The 16,686-nt window shown below is 41.0% G+C and overlaps 1 protein-coding gene across 9 annotated transcripts in view; it reads right to left on the bottom strand.

Moving 5' to 3' along the window:
* ST18 (ST18 C2H2C-type zinc finger transcription factor) overlaps positions 1–16,686 on the bottom strand; it is a 144,148-nt gene that overhangs the window by 9,606 nt on the left and 117,856 nt on the right. For 8 of the 9 annotated variants that reach the window (XM_086695286.1, XM_086695287.1, XM_086695284.1 and 5 more), the window contains 6 exons: positions 14,485–14,547; positions 13,557–13,625; positions 10,136–10,198; positions 9,953–10,033; positions 8,761–8,982; positions 3,793–3,881 (listed from right to left, as the gene is read on the bottom strand). In XM_086695286.1, the coding sequence (XP_086551412.1) occupies positions 3,793–3,881; positions 8,761–8,982; positions 9,953–10,033; positions 10,136–10,198; positions 13,557–13,625; positions 14,485–14,547 (587 nt within the window). The remainder of the gene's footprint in view (positions 1–3,792; positions 3,882–8,760; positions 8,983–9,952; positions 10,034–10,135; positions 10,199–13,556; positions 13,626–14,484; positions 14,548–16,686) is intronic. The other variant, XM_086695288.1, reaches the window with a different exon arrangement.

Here is a 16,686-nt window from a genome sequence, read left to right as displayed (position 1 = left end):
AATAAAACTTGCAGGTAGGATTTGCAATACTTGTGACGGACGGAAGAAAGGGGATGAGTGAACGGAGGCCTCGAGGAAGACCATTTGTTTCTGCTCAAGCAGCTGGCGACCAGTGGCATCCCTGGGATGAGGAAGGCCAGCGGAATGGCAGCTTCCAGAGGGAAAACCAAGGGTTTAATTTTGGCTGTTAAGTCATGGATGCTTGCGAGAAGACGCTGACAGCCCCGATTCTCGGTACTGAGATCTGGTTAGGATTGCGTTCCCCTGGCATCCAATGAGAGCGAGAACGCTCACGTCTCTTGACCACGATGGGGCCATTTAGAAGATGCCTCGTAACAAAAGGTACCTGGACACCTATGGGAAAGGTATGATTTGGAGACAAGACCTCACAAAACGGTAATAGCATAAATTCTCCATAAGTCCATAAATTCCATAAATCCTCATGCAATTAATGAATACATGAACTAATGTTTTCATTATGACTTCTGGGATTGGGGGAGATATTTTATTTTATTTTGGGGGAGGAGGCATTTCAGCCAATCTTTTTGTAATTTTTTTCCCCATGAATACATGACTTTATTTATTTCTGCTGATCTATTTGTCTGCCCCCCTCCTCTCCGTACCTACGGTCTTTAGGAGCCTCCACCACTGAGTGGAGCTGGGAGGCTGCAACAGATGAACTTCACACCTGCACTTGCCAGTGTGAACTCACTGGATCCTCTTAAGGATCCCATGAAGCAGGTACCCTTATTACTCATTTTAAAGATGGGAAAACCAGGGCATGAAGGGGTTAAGTAGTAAGCGGTAGAGCTGGGATTCAGCACACAAGCTCTCCGGTTCGAGAATATGCTTTCTCAACCATTATAATGCTACCTTTAGCATAGATATTTAATCTGTTTTGAAAGTATCCATAAAATGTGTGCACTGATGTTCTCTGACAGATACACACACAACAGAATGTAGAGTGGAAGTAGGGCCCTGGGGTAGGCCAACTATGTATTGTTAACCAAGGAAGCCATATAAACTTTCCAAGGAGTATTCTGCTGAACTATTCAGTGGCCCTATTTCTTTAAAGGGTGTACCTGTTTAAAAGCAAAGGAAGATGCTTTCTTTGCTTGGGTTAAATCTGTGCCTAATGTATATAACTAGGGATTACCTAATTTATAACGATATTTTATATTCTGTATAAATTTATAAGGGATGCATATACTCGTATACAGCAGATATATTCAACTTGTAAGGGGCTTTAAGTAGTTAGAGCTCTATCCAGAAAAGAATGATGTATAACAATATTTAGAACATGATACTCTGCCACATGGAAAGACCTAGAAAGGTCTACTAAGTATAAGAACGTATACGTAGGTCAACCATCGTAACTTTTACTTGTCCCACAAAGAATAGAAGGGCAAGCATTTGTTCATGTACAGACATTGTAATTTTACTATCAAGGACTAGTCATGGTTTAAAAAATTAGGGTGGCAATTTAATTATGGCAAGGGCAGAGAACTAAAGATCAATTCTTCTAAAATGAATGTAAGTGCTTTTGGTGTAGAGCTTCCATGTTTTGACTAGTTTGTCGGTAAAATGCTTCCAACGTGTCCTGCAACTAACCAATTTGCCTGAATGATCTGTACCCAGTTTAACTTCATATAGCCCACCAGGAGGCTGACAGTCATATGCACTCCTGAGTTTACTGCAATTTGGCTTTCTTCTTAGGACCTAGAGAGTGTTGGGTTACACCCCCTTTGTAAGTCATCCAGGGAACCACGGCTGTGTCCAAACTTCAAGGCAGGGGGCCAGGGGACTACGGGACGATGCCCCACTGTTATAGAGGACCTCAAATGAACTTATGTCCTCCCTGACCCTGACTTGAACCAGGTGGGGTTTTCCTCACACACAAGTCACTGTGGGTTCTCAGGCTTTCGATGAGCATCAGCCCCTGGCTCCTTAGATTGTGAGGCTGTGCCGTTTCCAATGTCCTGGCCCATTTGGAATAGAGGCAGATCAGACACTTGTCAATGTTTTCTAGCCATCTTGCTGCTGCCCCGTGTCCTTTGAAAGTTCGGCTGAAGATGCTCAATTTATAAAGCACCCTTCGAAGGACGTGTGTGTGGTCCAGCTGCCCCCAGGGTTCTGTGACCGTCTACCAGGGGGTTTGGGCAGCCCAGCAGAGCCGTGTGCCCCGCACGGCTTCGCTGTAAGTTGCTGTAGTGCCAACAGCTGGGCGTCTTGTTCTTTCTTTATCAGGAGCAGCCTGCGACTTCTGTGACTTCCGTTACCTTTACTGCTCAAGGTGTTGCTGGGTTCTTATAATGAAGATTCATGGGAAATGTTTTCTTAACGCACTCAGTTCCCGAGAAACTCTTTGCTCCGAATTTACTTACTGACGGTGTGATTCTCAGAGCGATTATATTCTCCTTTTGCTTTGGCTTCTGAAAAGCCGGAAGTCACATCCGAGATCCCTTCTGACCCACCGCGAAGTGCCTTGCTTCACACGTTCCTTCCGGGATCCTCAGGCTTGGCCCACCTGGCTTCCTTATCTTCGATCTCCTTTTGTCTCATTTTTTTTTGAATTACTTTCTAAGTAGCTTTTTTTTTTTTTTTATGTAGCATCGCACCCCCTTTCATTTACATATTGTTTGAAATAAGGTGACACGTGAATAAATAAATATTAAATTGTGCCAGTTTCACAGAGAATGTGCTAAGAGGCCGCTGAGAAGTGAGGAGTATTTCTAAAGAACAAGGAAGACACCTGGAGAAAGCACTTTCGCTGAGCATCTAAATGTGGGACAGAATGGCAAGCGCAGCCCCTAACCCCCCAGCGTGTCCATTCCTCCCCCAACCCCCTTCGCCTCTTAGTGGTGGCTGCGGGAGGAAGAGCAGGTCCCCAAGGGGCCACTTGAAATAACACATCTGATGGCAGATGAAAGCCTTAGAGGGAAGCAGGAAGCTCAAAAGTGTTGCCCTCTTTTGGATATTGCGCATCTTTGTTCTAAACACTCACACGCAAGTTAAAAAAAATGGAGCAACACTTTCGAAGAAGTAAAGTAACGATTGCTCCGTTCCAGTTATGTGCCAAAGACACCATCAAATAAATCTCCAACGCAAACACGATTGCTTTGCCATGGTTTCCGGATGCTTTAGAATGATGTTCTAAGGAAACAACACGTGCCTGAGATAATAGTGATGAGAAATCTTGGGGAAAGCGCTCAAGAATCAAAGGGAAATTGAAGGATCCAAAGACAGAGCTCAGAAACTGCATCTATTAACTTCGATGAGGCATTGACACTAGGGAAATACAGATACAGATTTGGATATAGATTTAAATCATCCAGATTCATCATAAAGATATCATTCTGAGTACGGAACAAAATTTGAGGATTCAAAGATAAATGCCAAAAACTGTATTTCTTGAAATTTAATAGAAGACTTATACCGGGAACGCGCGCACGTGTGCGCATACACACACACACACACACACACACACACACACACACTAGTGCAAAAGCTGTCGTTTTGAGCACTGGGAAACAAAAGTTCACCCAGTGTTTCCTAATCCCTTGAATAGCATTGCTTGATTTTCCGTTGGAGATCCTTACTAAGAAGGAAGGGAAAAAACCCAAGAAATTGCGTTTTAGACGAAGTTATGGCTCTAGTTCAAATTCAAGGAAAGCTTCCTTCTTGTGTATTAAAATCGCACTTCCCACTCAGAGAATCCTTTGGCAGGAGAACACTTTGGGGAGCCGGCTGGGACCCTGGTGGGGACGGCGGCCTTCCGCTCTGTGCTCTTACCGCCTGTCGCTTTGAGTTTGATGGTCATCAGTTCTTCTGAGACCTTGCCCTTTTTGATGGCTTGTGCATTTAGAGGACATCCAGATAAGCTGTGAACATGGAAATTATACCAATGTGTGAAATACATATTATTTCTCCCTTTTCACATGCATTGCGTCTTACAAAAATTAAAATTTTGTATTCCCACTTACTGTCTTTGCCTGCCAAGTAATTACATTATAATCTGCAGTCTCCTTGTAGAAATAACATGTAACATCTATGAAAACGAAAGCAAAGGCCTTCAAATAATGTAATCGTGCTTTGTGTTTTTGTTCTTTAAATCAAAACACAAATAGCTACTGCAGATACTATCATTTAATTACTTTTGTTAAAGTTACTATTCTGCATTCATATAAGTGCCTTTTTTTGTAGTGGTCCCTTTATTTTCCATAAATGTTAAGACTGTACGTATGTGCTACAAATAAGAATTGTTCCAAATTAGTCAAAATTCCATGAATAACACAGCAGAATCTAGTTCCTCCTGTTTCTTATATACTGTAGTCTGATCTTTACAGAATGGCTTGAATTAATACACACCTAAAATAATAAAAATAAACAGGTGTAGCGCATACCATTTGGGCATGGGACTGTTTCTAATTTATCCTCCAGCTTTTAAAACGTTAATTGTCATTTAAAAAATCTCTACTCCGAAAGGAGACTAAAAGGAAGCACTGTAAATATATTCAGATGCACTCCCTGTGGGCAGTGTCTATTCCTGCAGTGGGGTTTATCCCTTTTCCTTAATAGCTACACCCTTCTGCTATGCTTCCTTTCTTTAATGTCACCCGTTCTATTTAAATTGCACCAAAATGATCATGACAACGTTGAACAAAACTTGTGTCTTATAGTACGTGATGAGACAGTTTTGTTCTTTTAAGCAACCATTAATTCTGTTGCAACTTTGCTACATTTTTAGAGACAGGATTTTTAAGCACCATTAAAAATGGTCACAAATCAGCCACTTCAAATATTTTTTCCCCACAGACATTTGGTTACAATTCGTATATGAAACAATCATTTTCGGTCTGAACATCAGGACACTTGGCAGAGTGAAAAAAAATATTTCTGAAGCAAAGCCCCTTATAAATGTTTGCTAAATGAACATATTTTTAAATGACTTCTAAGTCATTCTATATGGAGATTATGTGAAATATAAAAATAATAGATATATAATATTACTTATAAAAAGAAGGCCATGTGGTTTGCCAAAATTTGCTAAGTTATGAAATATTTAGGACCGGAAAAGAAAATAATGAAAAAGCACAAACAGAACCGTAAACTGGATTTTCCTTATTTTGTAAGCTTCTCACTGTAAAGTGTGGCCCATAAGCTTCATTATCTGTATTTTTTCTGCAAAGTTAGCACAAGTCTGTCTTTATGTCACAGAGTGTGTTCTCAGAAAACTGTCATGAACAAGGTTAATATTTAGCTGGTAAGGTGGATTTTGAAATTGACCTGTAAGTCCACTTGTAGTGGAACAGTGATGGTTTTTAAGAGCTCAGGAACATTCTCTGGCCCTGTCCTCTAAACAATCTGCTCTGTTCCTACTGCAGGGCAACACACGTCCAGTTGTAACAGTGGTGAGGAGAGTTAGTGACGCGTCCGCAGCTGTGTGACTTAGAGCTAAAGCGTACGGGAAGTTATGAAAGTGAGGATATGATTTCCAAATACCACTTGATATTTTGTATTTTCCAACGTAGTTATATCTTCCAGGGGGTAAAAAAAATCTTAAATGTAAAACAATGGGATAGGAAAATACGATCAATGGTTGTCTTCCCATTTGAGGTTGAACAACTCCTCCACGGGGTTTCCACCTGCTGCGTAGGTGGAGGCTGGCCGGGGTGTCACCATCACGGTCTGGGCTCCGAGTTGCAAAGGCAGGAGAAAGGACAGGTCACAATGGTTTTGACCCAGTGTATAAGTCTACCACTTATCAGTGCGATGTTAAACTATATCTTCATCTGCCTTGTTAAAGTGAAATAGCAGATGACACGATTTACATGGACATCACTGTGTATATTAAAGCTCTCAAACAAATTACAAAGTTCTGGCATAGCACTAAATGAGGTCATAGAAGTTCTGGTTCTGAAACTACAAACATCCATCGTGTGTGTGTGTGTGTGTGTGTGTGTGTGTGTGTGTGTGTGTTAATATAAAATCATTTGTCTTCTCAGACTGCTATTTTTTTCAGAGTAGAAGTTTGTCATGTAAGACTTAAAGCAAGGTTTTAAAATAGTCTGTAAATATTATGCTGATGTAAACGCATGGGCCAAACTGTTCTCGACCATCCTCTAAGGTAAATTTTGTACTTATTCCCGTTTTGCGGAATGTTAGCATGAAAAAAACGGCAGAATTTACCTTAGAGAACGACCGGGGGCAAACCGTGTGCGTGAGGCTGGCACACAGAGAGATTCACTGAACACCAAGGAGGGTCACGACAGGGGCCCTGCTGTCCCGACACCGCCTGCAAAAGGGCAATTCCTGAACCTCCCTGCACTTGTCCTCTTCTGTCGGTGGAGGGTAATTGCACTACCTCTGTAGCTCACAGGGTTTTGTAAAGGATTAAAGGAATAAAGCACGTAAGGTACTTAGAACAGTGCTCTCTACTGGAACAGAGCGTGCCCTGAATAGATGTTAGCTATTGTCCGCGAGCGGAGAGAGTACCAAAAAACCTCAGGGATTTGAGGGTCAAAATACAGAATATATAAAAGTGTATCAGAGGTTAAAATGTGCTATTTTAGCATAAGTCATTCTCACTTTAATGAATTATTAATGAATTACTGCATATATATATATATATATATGTATATGCAGATGTTAATATAATTTTTATGAAAGGGAAAGGAAATCGTCTGGGTTAAACACCATTATGTGCCAGGCTATAAGCTAGGCATTTTATTACGTTAGTTCATTAAATTCTATCTAGAGTAAAGAGAAGCATTCCACCTTAAAGAGAATACGCCAAAGTAAATTCAGTCTCTTAAACCCTTTAAACAGCAAGAGAACTCTCCGGTAAAGAACAGTGAAATCTGAATTATTCATTTGTTTAAACACTTAATTATTTTCTTTCTCCTACAAAGTTCTATCTTGGCATTAATACTGAAGCTTATATTTTTTGACTCATAATTTCCTTTTTCTTATTATGAAGCACATAATATGTGCATTGATACATACAACGTATATTCGCAGTTTAAAGAACACCGTCAAGGTGAACATCTTTTACCTTCAAACACGAAAATGACTTTGAAGCTCCCCGTGCCCTCAACAGTCACCTCTCCTGCCCCCAGAGATCACCATTGCCTGTAGGTGAATGAGGACCTAGCTTTCTAAAATGCAATTCTGCTCCTTGTTTTTAACTTTTTGGAAACAGAATCACGCCACACATATTCTCCAGCATTTTCTCCCACTCAGCATTGTGTTCTAAAATCCACTGAGGCTTCACTTCCTTTTCACCGTGGGCCACTGCTCACTTACACACTTGACTGTCAGCGGGCATGTGGGTGAGTCCGTCCCAGTTTGGACTTAGGAGGGCATCGCTCCCATAGACATTCTCTGACATGTCTCTGGGCTCCCGTGTGCTGGAGACTCTCCAAGGCATAAGCCTATCAGCTCGGTGTCTGGGGGGCTGGGAATGTTCATCTGTTCTTTTCTCAACCTGACTTCCTGAAGGGATCGGCTCTAGCGATTCTCTTGCACCTCTAGTGAGAGCCCCTGTTGCTCTCTATCCTCACCAAGCCTCGGTGTCATCATTTAAAACTTCATGATTTTTAAAGATAATTGTGTTGTTGCTGACCGAGGGATGTGCCCCCCATAGGACGGCGTTAATATTTCATTATCGGTGTTAACATGGATATTACCGAGTCCGCGATAAGAAAGTAACGCTACTTGGCAGTTAATACGCCATCAGGCACACTTGATTTGTGACTGTCCTTCCCGAATATGAAATAATGACTCAAACCCAGGACAATGTGTGCTGTTGTGAACATGACCGTGCATTTGAAAATCAGAAAAAAAAAACCACTTCAAAAATTTAGGTTTTCTCGATAAGCAGATATGGCTATACGTCCACTTAAAACAGCAATTCCTGGAAGGCTTAATTTTCTGATGCCCTTGATACATATCTTTAAAATCAAACAAAATCTAGAACGCCCCCGCTTTGCTCAATTTGCATACGCAAAGCATCAGGGCTCACTAAAGCTCCATTGGATGTCAAGTCCGCATCGTGCACAGGGGGCCAGAAGACTAGAAGGGCCCTCCTTGATTAGAGAAGTGTGTGGTGAATCTTCTAGCCTCTTTTCTTTAGGTAGAATGTGAACCAAAAAGCTGGACGAAGATCAGTGTTCCTAACAAAGGACTCCATTGAAATCCATGACACCCAGTGATAAAGGAATTAAGTCATTGTGAAACTATAAAGGGTTTTCTAAACCTCTTTCATCCTGTGGTATCCTTAGTAGTCACTGTGTCATTCTCTTTCTGGCTGCTGGGGATGAGTCACATCTCCCCAGCAGCAAAATAACTACAATTTGGCCTGAAATCGAGCCAGTTCACGAGAGGGAGGGACATAAATATGTGTAAAGAGAAAGTTTACAATTATGCCGCATAACGGAGTAAATATCACCACTTGAAATCGAAGCGGACCATTAAAAGACTAAACCATTAAAAAGTAGCAGCATAAGCAAATTTTAGAACCCCAAAACCAAATGCAATTTCTACAGCCCTTGCAAACTGCGGAGTAAAGTTTCAGAAACAGAGAAAATAGCATTTTTCATTCCTCGAAGTCATCAAACATCGATCTGGCAAGACTCCTCGCAACATCTGAAGGGCTACGACTGATGACCCCAAGGAGGGATTCCCCACCTCGACCCAAAGCCATTGAGGTGACACACCCTCACAACAACAACACAACAAAAGACAGAAAACAGACGTTACCTTCTGTGGGTGACAAAAACATTATTTACATGGCCCAGCCCGTTGCAGCCTGGCAAGGGACAGTGTGGCAGCTCTTGTTTGTTCAGTTTCCAGGAGAGGGGGGCCCCATTGACAGGATTCTCCTTCTGTCTCTTGGCGGCCAGGGGACAGCCAGAAGCTGTGCGGTGGGACGTGTATTTACCTGATATGTGACCTTGGCCGTCACACCCTATCACAGGACATCTAGAGAGACAGAGCAGAGACATTACCAGCAGGGAGCCAGGGGAAAACTCTACAGGAAGCACTGTAACTAGGTGAATGGGAAGGCAGCGGCGATTCCATACCAAATAGATGGCAAGTGGTGAAATTAAGGAGCTCTGAAAATGCCAGTCCAACTAGCAAAACAGCATCGTATTCTCAGTCAGAGTGGTCCGCAGGCCCAAGCTAAGGAAGGTTCGTACATGATCTCAGGTAATCTTCACTATAAACCCGTCGGGCAGAGAGCGTTATTATCCCGTTTTTTAGGTGGGGAAAACTTTTGGAGCTCAGGTAACCTGCCACCCATATTCCTAGAAGTGGAGTCATGTTCACACCCACACGTTTTAGGTCTAGAGCCAATCACGTAAGCACTGTGTTAGGCTGCCTCCAAACAAAAGACCAAGTGTATAAAACGTTAACCACTTTGCCCTACATTGTATGGCACATTGCCCGTAGAATGGGGACGCCGGTTTCTTAAATGCCGAAGTAACGCGTTTAGAAATTGTTGTAGAGCAAGAAATTTACAAACTTCTACATCTGTAGCTGCCTATATTATCCAAGACTTGGTAGCACATTTCTCAGCAGAGGGAATTTAATTTAGACAAAATTGTACCTTAATGAAAATTAAAGTGTTGGGGGGAAATGCTGCCATATTTATCACGCTATGGCCCTTCCACCAGGCTGCTTTCCATTTAAAACTCTGGAAAAAGTATAAACTTCCTCTTTTCTTTATTATTATTGTTGTTTTGCATTATCAAAGAACTGTGTACACATAGCTAGGAATAAGACAATTTTCTTGAGCTTTTAAGCCCTCTGACTGCTGCTTCAAGCGTCCGTGCATTTCATAGGCTACCCCCTCTCCCCAAACGCTCAGCTGCTTCCCAACCAATGTTCTGCCCATCTGACCAACAAGCGGCTTCTGGCCCCGGTGCCCCACCTCAACGGTCACACTCACTTGAGTTCAGGATCTTCTTTTTCTTCCTTTGTAGGAGTCATTTTGACACCACCTTTCCTGGCACGAGGGCAGCCGGACAAACTAAATATGTGCATGACAGAGAACAAAACCAAACCACGTGATCTCACTGGCCGCTGCGGCAGAGTTCTGATTTCCCTACTTCCGAAATGAAATCGATCTTACCTTCTGTGGGAAGCGTAGTTTCCAGTCACGTGCCCGGAACCATCGCAACCCGGGGTTGGACACCTGGAAAACACAGGAACAGAGTGCCGGCCGCGTGGTTGTGGGGGAGGGAAGGGGAGCATGCCACGTTCAAGTAGAACTAAACAGAACGAGTTGCTTTTTGTGGGGCTCTTTTTTTCCCCCTTAAATGTAATGAGTTTTTGCCTAAGAATACATTTTTAAGGAATATGTTAAGTTGGGGGCGCCCGGGTGGCTCAGTCGGTTAAGCGTCGCACTTCGGCTCAGGTCATGATCTCGCGGTCCGTGAGTTCGCGCCCTGCGTCGGGCTCTGTGCTGATGGCTCAGAGCCTGGAGCCTGCTTTGGATTCTGTGTCTCCCCCTCTCTCTGCCCCTCCCCTGCTTGTGCTGTCTCTCTGTCTCTCAAAATATGAATAAATGTTAAAAAAAAAGGTGAAAAAATAAAGAATATGTTAAGATGTATAACTACCATGTGATGCTTGGCAGACAATGCATTAGCTGTTATCCTACCTTCTTTCTTTCTTCCTCTTTTTGACTTTATTTTGGGAGGAATCGGAAATTTGGCCTGCAACCTACTGCTGGCCTTCTGTCTACATCATGCAAAGTTTTTCTTTCTCACTTAAGAAGAAAAAAAAAAGTTTTCCAAGTTGTTTTTGTGCACAATTTATTTTCTTTGATTTGCTCCACGACCATGATAATCTATTAAATTCACACGGACGAGAGTGGTATGTGTGAGCTCCCGAGACTTGGCGCATTAATATAGTTGCCAAAGAACCCAAGTCGTTTGCACCTGGTCTGTTCTGCCTCATGGCCCAACTTAAATGGCCTTTTGGAAAATCTACCAATAGCTATTATCGACAATCAACCACTAAATTTGGAATGAGAAGGGGCAAAAGAGGAAGGGGAATCCAATTCTACTTGGAATGCTGAGTAGGAATAGGTTTCAAAACATACTTGAAAGTAAAAATTGATACAACTTCTCACCGATCGTTCCCTTTCTAAAAAATCCCCAATACTAATGAAAACACAGTGGCCAATATAAAATGTTTGCTTTTCTGAAGGTTGCTGTACACATTATCATTGTTAGTGTTCCACTTGTATGCTCACCCTGGTTCAGATTTCTCCCCAAACAAGAGTTTGAAAATAATAATAATAATAATGATAATAATAATAAGCAACATGAATACCATTCCTTTTCTTAAACTCTAACCCACTGAACTTTCATGAAAATACTTTTATATCCAGTCCTGAGGCAGAACATAGAGTGTAAATGCTTTTTTTCCCAAATGAAATTTAAAATCAGCATACATCTCGGCGAGCTAACCAGAGAAACCAGCTTTGTATCTTTAACCGACCTTTTAAAGACAGAGTTTATATTCTACATTGTAGGAGAGGATTGAAAGCTGGTCTTTTTTTATTAACATTTCTAGGAAAATAGTGGTTTCTTAGTATATTGCAATTACAGAAAAATCAGTGACCTTGTTTTGGAATTCTACTGGAGTATCTAAACAAGAGGTCAATGAAATGTCTCTTTTTCTTTTTTGTATAGAAAAAAACCCCAAAGATGTTAGCTATCAGATGGCTGTACAAAACATGTAAATACTGAATATTGCTATAGAACTTCTCGACCTACATGCTTTCAATATGTTATCAACATTTTTTTTTTCTAGAAATAATGCTCAGAAGAAATACTTAAGAAAGCCCACAGTTACAATTAAGGCAGGGAAATGTAGACATTTAGAACAACTGAGTAAGACTGAATAAAAGTACTAAGGAAGATAAGTCTGATTGAGTATTTCTCTCTTTTCACTGGCACTTCTCTCTTTTCAATCTGTTAATTATTTCTCAACCTAACATTCTGACATTTCAGTCTAGAAAAATGGCAATGTATAGAACGATTTCCAGAATCTATACTGACACAATCAATTGGACTTTACATATTGAAAATGAGAAAAGTTGCGTATTTCATAGTTCACTTCACTATTTCTGGTACCAAAATTCCCCAGTTTTATATCTGTTTAATATCACCTCTTATTTCATAAATTTGTCTTTTGTAATTTTTAGAGAGAGAATTTTAAACAAGTTAGAGAATGGAAAGACTAACAAAAGAAAGAAAATAAAATCTCTGCATTTTTACTTGTGATTTAGACATCAAATGTTTATTCTACTATTATACAAATATTGTTTTATCACTAGACTTAGTAACACTCAGTTTTCTTAAAATATTATTATTTGCAAATAAGTTTCATGAATTTTGTTTAATGTTATTCCTTATCTTTTCTAAAGTTATGCCCTATTATATTTTTAAATATAATGATGGATTATAACTTCTTATTATTCAGATGGATTATAACTTCTTATTCTATACATAATGTAACAAGATGTGAAAATAAACAAGTGAGATGTGTGGAATAAAAGAAGAGAAAAGTAGGAAAAAATAAAATCATTAAGTGGGGTGCCTTGGTGGCTCAGTCGGTTAAGCATCTGACTTCAGCTCAGGTCACGATCTCACGGTCTGTGAGTTCAAGCCCCACGTCGGGCTCTGGGCTGGTGGCTCAGAGCCTGGAGCCTGCTTCCGATTCTGTGTCTCCCTCTCTCTCTGCCCCTCCCCCATTCGTGCTCTGTCTCTCTCTGTCTCAAAAATAAATAAACGTTAGAAAAAAAATTTTTTTTAATTAAAAAAAAATCAAGTAAAAGATAATAAACATGTGACTTTGAGATCCTGTACACTAGGTTGAAATGAGCTAAAATTGTGCCTAGCTCCCAAAAGTGAAAGACAATCATATGATTCAAAATTCCCATAAGGCAAAATATTATGCCGTTTACTTAAAATTAGATGATGAAAGGGCTTTGCCACACCTTCATAGTTCTGATTTAGTGTATAAATTCTGAAATCAACAGAAAAAAGCATTATGTTTAACCATTACACGGTTACTTTAAAAAATACTATAATATTGGGGCGCCTGGGTGGCGCAGTCGGTTAAGCATCTGACTTCAACCAGGTCACGATCTCGCGGTCCGTGAGTTCGAGCCCCGCGTCGGGCTCTGGGCTGATGGCTCAGAGCGTGGAGCCTGTTTCCGATTCTGTGTCTCCCTCTCTCTCTGCCCCTCTCCCGTTCATGCTCTGTCTCTCTCTGTCCCCAAAATAAATAAACGTTGAAAAAAAAAATTTAAAAAAAAAATACTATAATATAAAAAAAAAATTCCCCAAACGAGCAAATTAACTAAATTAAATTAGAAGGAGTTGGTTTTAGTCATTTGAACTTTTTGGTGAAAGAGTGCATTGGTCATACTTTCATTAGGCGTGATTTACTACTTGTTAGTACGGACCCCACGGGTCTTGAGCGCGGGGAGTCCTGACTCAGTGGGTGCAGGGCAAGGAAGTCTTGGTTCCAATACTTACTTAAGCTCCTGGGAATTTGCAGCCATGAGGGATTTAAGAGTCTTATCTGCTAAAGGACATCCAGAAACACTAAAGAGGGATGAGAAAAACAAAAGCAAAACACACAACACTGACATGTACAAATCCCACTCAAATGGCATCTTGAGTCTGTGAATATATGCTAAATTTACTGGTGACGGAACACTGGGAAAAATACAACCAGGTTTGAATCTGGCTTTGCCACCCTGACTGGTCTGGACTTGTGGGCCCCTCAGTTATTTCCCACAGACTCAGGTTTGCTATCAAATGAAGGGCTTTAACCCAATGAGTCTCTCCGACTCTAGAACTCAGTGATACGATGATTACTGACTTGGAGTTCATTTCCATTGCACACCGAGCTGTGGTGGCTTAAAGGTTGAAACCAATGCCCAAAGGGAAAGCGAATCACATCAACGAAGAGGTAAGTGGAGACACTAAACCCAGCTTTTTTGCATTGCTTCATCTAACCCATCGACCTTTTAATTGCCCAGGGCGGAGGATGCCACATCTGAAAAGGTGAATGGTCAACCCAAGTCACTCTACTGTCTTACCTTGGTTTCACTTGAGTCCTAAAGCTAGATAGAACCAAAGCCGTGACATAAACTCTAGCTTTTGGTTTATGATCTGCATAATAGGACCAGAAAAACATTTTTGACCAAAAATCATGATTTCTACACCATATAAATAAAAAGCCAGAAGATTTAACTTCACTTTATTTCTGAAAAAAAAAAAAACACACAAAAAACAAAAAACAAAAAAACAAACAAAACCCAAAAAAACCCAAAATGCCCCCAACCGCAACTAACTCACTCTTCAATTCGGGATCCAGATACTGCCTTTCTAGAATGGGTGACAATAAGGATTTACAAAGTATTTACATTAGAATAAGATGTTGTAGGCTATCAGGTACCTGCGATGGGACGCATAGTTCCCTGTGACATGGCCACTTCCGTCACATCCTGGCGTTGGACAGCTGAGTCAAAAAATATATACATAAAGTCAAGCACTTTTCACAGATTCATTTGCCGTGTCTACAGGTTATGATGTATCGTCTCTTTTCAAGATCGGTTAGCACAGTACAGGGCACGCAGGGGCTAGCAAACTAAGGACTTATGTCCTACAGGAACCAGGAGACTAGCTAGAAAAGACTGGCCAGATCTGAAGGTATTCGTTTTCTTTTCTTTTTTTTTAAACTAGGGGTGTCTGGGTAGCTCAGTTGGTTGAGTGTCAGACCCTTTAAAAAAAAGACAGAGCATGAGTGGGGGAGGGGCAGAGAGAGAGGGAGACACAGAGGGAGACATAGCAGGCTCCAGGCTCCGAGCTGTCAGCACAGAGCCTGACGAGGGGCTTGAACCATGAACTGTGAGATCATGACCTGAGCCCAAGTCAGACGCTTAACCGACTGAGCCACCCAGGTGCCCCTGAAGGTATTCGTTTTCAATATCACATTAGTTCTCTGACTCGAATCACGTAGGAAGGCGATGCGCAAATATATGCCCTCATGATGTTATGAGTCAACAACCAATGATGTCTGATTTCTTTAAAAATATAAATGTCCTAAACCCGCGCTTTATGATGAGAATGGCTCTTGGGCATACTGGCACCAAGTACATACCAGATTTTAGGAAGGAATTTTTGTGAGTTTTTAAGGGAAGGGCATCAGAGTAACTTCATATACATTTTTAAAAACTGCCTGAAAAAGAAAATCTTTGAACACACGACCTATCTCTGGAAAGGTAAGCTAACATTTTAGATGGGAAAGTTGCTGACGATACAGAAGCAGATAAGAAACTTAGTTATTAAAGCTTGGGATCGGTTTCATCTAAAGCTTGAAACCAACATAGACAATTGCTAATTAACAACCAAAGCAGTAGGCTCTCCAGGCTACCTGCCAAAGCCTCGAGTCGGTACTGGTGCACTCCATTTTATCTCAGAAGCTGGTCACATTCTGCACATCTTATGTGTTTTAAAAATAACGTAAGGGGATTTGTTTCTGTAGTTAATAGATTCCTTGGTTTCTCAGTCATTTATTTTCCTCTGATGCTGCTCAAAAGTCACTCATTTGGAGTTAGCAGATTGACCCCAGCCTACTCAGTGCTATTTGTGGCCATGTTAATCAGAGGAAAAATCAGTTACATCATTCAGGCTTCTGGTTTTCTCTGACACGCTGCCTAATGTGAAGGCTTACCCGTATGTGTAGAATACAGAGTTTACCTCTTTGAAGGGACATTTAGAGACAAATTGCCAACATCTAAGGCTTTTTGAAATACCACCTTTTAAGTTTCTTTTCGTTTGTGTTTTTCCCCTGTGAGCTACTTTCTAATCAATTTCAGGTAATCTAAAGAGACTATAAGACTTAGAACATTTCCATCTCTCAGGGAGATGTTTGATTTTCAGGGCTTGATCTAAGCTGAATTGCCTAGCTCTTCCCCCATCACTTTCCCTAGATGGGTTCTCAGAAGGGAAAATGCAAAAGCTATAGATGTATGTAAACAAGTAAAGAAAAAAAAAAAAGAACAACGATCAACATTTGAGCTGAGTGATCTTGCAAGTGCCGTTCACCCACTAAAGGAAGAAACAATCTCTTCTGAACACTAAAGCAACTGGAATATTCAGAGCGTGAGAGAGAGATGTGTTTAATTGCCTGGGAATCCTCACTTTAGAAATACATGGCCACCTAGTGTGCAAAAACAGCATTGTATGTACTTCATTTTTATTTCATTTCATTTCTATTTTTTTTTTTATTTAAAAACATTTTTTTTTTCAACGTTTATTTATTTTTGGGACAGAGAGAGACAGAGCATGAACGGGGGAGGGGCAGAGAGAGAGAGAGACACAGAATCGGAAACAGGCTCCAGGCTCTGAGCCATCAGCCCAGAGCCCGAAGCGGGGCTCGAACTCACGGACCGCGAGATCGTGACCTGGCTGAAGTCGGACGCTTAACCGACTGCGCCACCCAGGCGCCCCATTTCATTTCTATTTTTAAATGACTCCTGTTAATACTGCCAGGAGAGGCAAGGAAGTGCCAGTGATTTTTAAATCAATCAGCTAAAATTATTTAGGAGGTAAAATAATAAAGCTAATTAATTAATTTAATTAGCTGCTAATTACT

Source organism: Puma concolor, chromosome F2 (genome assembly GCF_028749965.1).
Source record: "Puma concolor isolate L17-30 chromosome F2, mPumCon1.1.hap2, whole genome shotgun sequence".
Lineage (NCBI taxonomy): Eukaryota > Metazoa > Chordata > Mammalia > Carnivora > Felidae > Puma > Puma concolor.
This window is presented reverse-complemented; position numbering and strand designations above follow the sequence as displayed.